The following is a 3,192-nucleotide window of genomic DNA, read 5'->3' as shown; positions in this document are numbered from 1 at the left end:
AGATATAGATATATATAGATATAGGAAATTAAAAACTCTCAAACCCCATGGTCTCAATGAAAACATAGATATGGCAGCTTTTAATTGAGTCCATCTTATAGTTTTATCACATTCACATATACAGTGGGGAAAAAAAGTATTTTATACTGATAACAAGTTCAAACAGGTGCCATTAATACAGGTAATGAGTGGAGGACAGAGGAACCTCTTAAAGAAGAAGATACAGGTCTGTGAGAGCCAGAAATCTTGCTTGTTTGTAGGTGACCAAATACTTATTTTCCACCATAATTTGCAAATAAATTCTTTCCAAATCAGACAATGTGATTGTCTGGATTTGTTTCCACATTTTGTCTCTCATAATTGAGGTATACCTATGATGAAAATTACAGGCCTCTCTCATCTTCTTAAGTGGGAGAACTTGCACAATTGTTGACTGACTAAATACTTTTTTCCCCCACTGTATATGTTGTATTTACTATTTTTTTTACTATATTCTATATCTTATTTTATTTTTTACGTATATTATATCATCTGCATTTATATTCACTACCACTTTTGATACATTATATTTGTAAAAAACTATGCCTCATCAGTTGACCCCTGAGCCGTTTTTATTTTTATTTTTATTTTTATCTCCATGGGATACCTTATATATTTATTATTTATCACTTTAATGTAATATGGGGTGATAACCTGTCACTTTTTATATGATTATATATGATACTGATATCATATATATATATATATATATATATATATATATATATATATATATATATATATATATATATATATATATTGTCTTACACACCTATTGGGTATCTTCTATTTAGTTTTATCCTGATAGTGTCTTTGACCCATTTGTTCATATCATTTGTTATATCATTAGTAATACGGGTCATTTTTTATACATCTACAGTATCTTTGGGACTTATTTTAATACTATCCCTATTTTTGTAATATATATATCCATGTGTATTTTTATATATATTATTATTATTATTTTTTTTATATATAATATATATATATATATTTTTATACCCCTAGTACATCTCACCTAATATAGAGCCAATAGGTAATAGTTAGAGCTTTTCTATCGACATAAGCCTCATCATGTTATGTAGTGCCAGTTGGTGGGATGTTACTTTTTTCGATTTTAATATGGTGCCATTCATTTATTGTGTATGGCCTGTTGCTTAGTGATTTCGCCATATGTGTGGAGTGCCTTTTGTTGTCTGTGGCGATCACTCCGCTCTTGACATAGTGGTGATCCTTTACAGCTATCTAAGAGTGACAGGGAACACTCCCTTTATGGGTTGGTACCACACGCCCCTCATTTTAGCCTATCAGCAATAAGCCGGCTCAGATGAATACTTCATTGGCTCATAGTTTTAGCGTGCATGCGCACTGAAAGGCTTGAGACGCCGAAATTTGTTTTAAATATCGTGATGACTTTGTTAGTAATTTACACCTGATGAAACGGTTGTTGTGACCGGGAAACGCGTAGTGTATTGGGTTTTAATAAACTTGATTGTTTTATTTTAACCTTTTTGTCATCACGTATTTTCCACTTTATTGCTTTTACCTATAAGCCGATTTTTCACAACAATTCCCAAAGTGGCTGTGAGCTGATTACAAAAGCCATTTGATTGCACTTCTAATATTGGGATTTCTAAACCAGTGTGTCGGCTTATATCTGTGAGGCTCTACTCACTGATTCCTGTACCAGATTGGGATTCTGAAGCAAGTCTTCTGGCTCTACATTCATGAGGATAAGCTCGCTGGACAGCTTTTAATGGTTCAGTCTGCATCTGTGGCACTTCTCAAGTGCTTTTATTCTAGTAAGTGATTCTGTATTATGTGTGGGGGTCATTGTCACCTACGATCTCACACTATTGTGGCGCCTCCTTTTTTTCTTCCTTATATCTGTAGTTCGACGCTGGTGCCTATCAGCTTTGGAAGGAGTGTTGCTGCCGCACATCCCGCAACTAAGTGGACTTTTGGAGATATCTCCATTTCATGGATAGTGTATGAGGACTACTTATATGAACTGTAGTCCCCTAGAGCATTATTGTATGTATCACGCCATTTAATTCTGCACTGTTATATTTTTATTTTTATGTTTTCATTCACTGTGATTTCGTAGTCATATATTTCAGCTATACATTGTTGCTGGATACTCTCACACTATTATATCGTATATATACTTGTATTCTCATATTTAAGATTTGAGATATACACTTTCTCCTTTGTTGAAAGATATTTAGAGCATTTTTCACTTTATTTTTGTGAGGACTACTTATATGAACTGTAGTCCCCTGGAGCATCATTGTATGTATCACGCCATTTTATTCAGCACTGTTATATTTTTATTTTTATGTTTTCACTCACTGTGATTTTATAGTCACATATTTCAGCCATATATTTTTGCTGGATACTCTCACACCATTATATTGTATATATACTTGTATTCTCATATTTAAGATTTAAGATATACACTTCTCCTTTGTTTAAAGATACTTAGAGTATTTTTCACTTGATTTTTATCTTTATCACGTATTGCAATTAGGCGCCTTCATTCTTTTCACATAATTTTAATCAGGGATAGACTGGCACAGGCAGATGGTATACTAAGGAACATGTACAGTGTAGCCTAGCACTCACAACAACCGTATTGGTACCGGGGTGCACTGCAGATGCATCAATAATAAAGAGATTACCCTCTGCTGTTTTGCCTTGTAAGACCGAGGGGATCCCACCACCTGACGTTACTTGGAGGAAGGACGGTAACCAGCTGTCAGTGGAGATTTCCAGGATGGAGTTCCTAGCAGATGGATCCCTGAGAATTGCTCAGTCTCTCCTGCAGGACTCTGGGTATTATCTCTGCACAGCCTCCAACTCGGCAGGGATGGCGCGACGGGGCATTGAGCTACGTGTTTTTGTTCATGGAGGATTCTTGGAGTGGCAGGAGTGGGGGTCATGCACTAGAACATGTGGACAGGGAGTACAAGAGAGGGTCAGACATTGCAACAACCCCCCTCCAGCTAACGGAGGCCGGCCATGTGTGGGTCGTGATGTGGAAATGAGGACATGTAAACTACCGCTCTGCCCAGTGGATGGAGCCTGGACAAGCTGGGGTGTTTGGACTTCCTGTTCAACCACCTGTGGAGACGGTACTCGGCAGCGCTCGCG

General features: G+C 36.6%; 1 protein-coding gene across 1 annotated transcript in view; it reads left to right on the top strand.

The window, feature by feature from the left end:
- The first annotated feature begins 2,815 nt into the window (after window positions 1–2,815).
- Window positions 2,816–3,192, top strand: part of LOC128655419 (hemicentin-1-like) — a 1,404-nt gene continuing 1,027 nt past the window's right edge. Inside the window, exon 1 of the mRNA XM_053709052.1 lies at window positions 2,816–3,192. This exon is cut by the window's right edge and continues 1,027 nt beyond it. Coding sequence (XP_053565027.1) covers window positions 2,816–3,192 — 377 coding nt within the window.

The sequence above is a fragment of the Bombina bombina genome, chromosome 4, assembly GCF_027579735.1.
Source record: "Bombina bombina isolate aBomBom1 chromosome 4, aBomBom1.pri, whole genome shotgun sequence".
Classification (NCBI taxonomy): Eukaryota; Metazoa; Chordata; class Amphibia; order Anura; family Bombinatoridae; genus Bombina; species Bombina bombina.
Note: the sequence above shows the minus strand (reverse complement) of the source record. Positions and strands in the feature narration are given on the sequence as shown.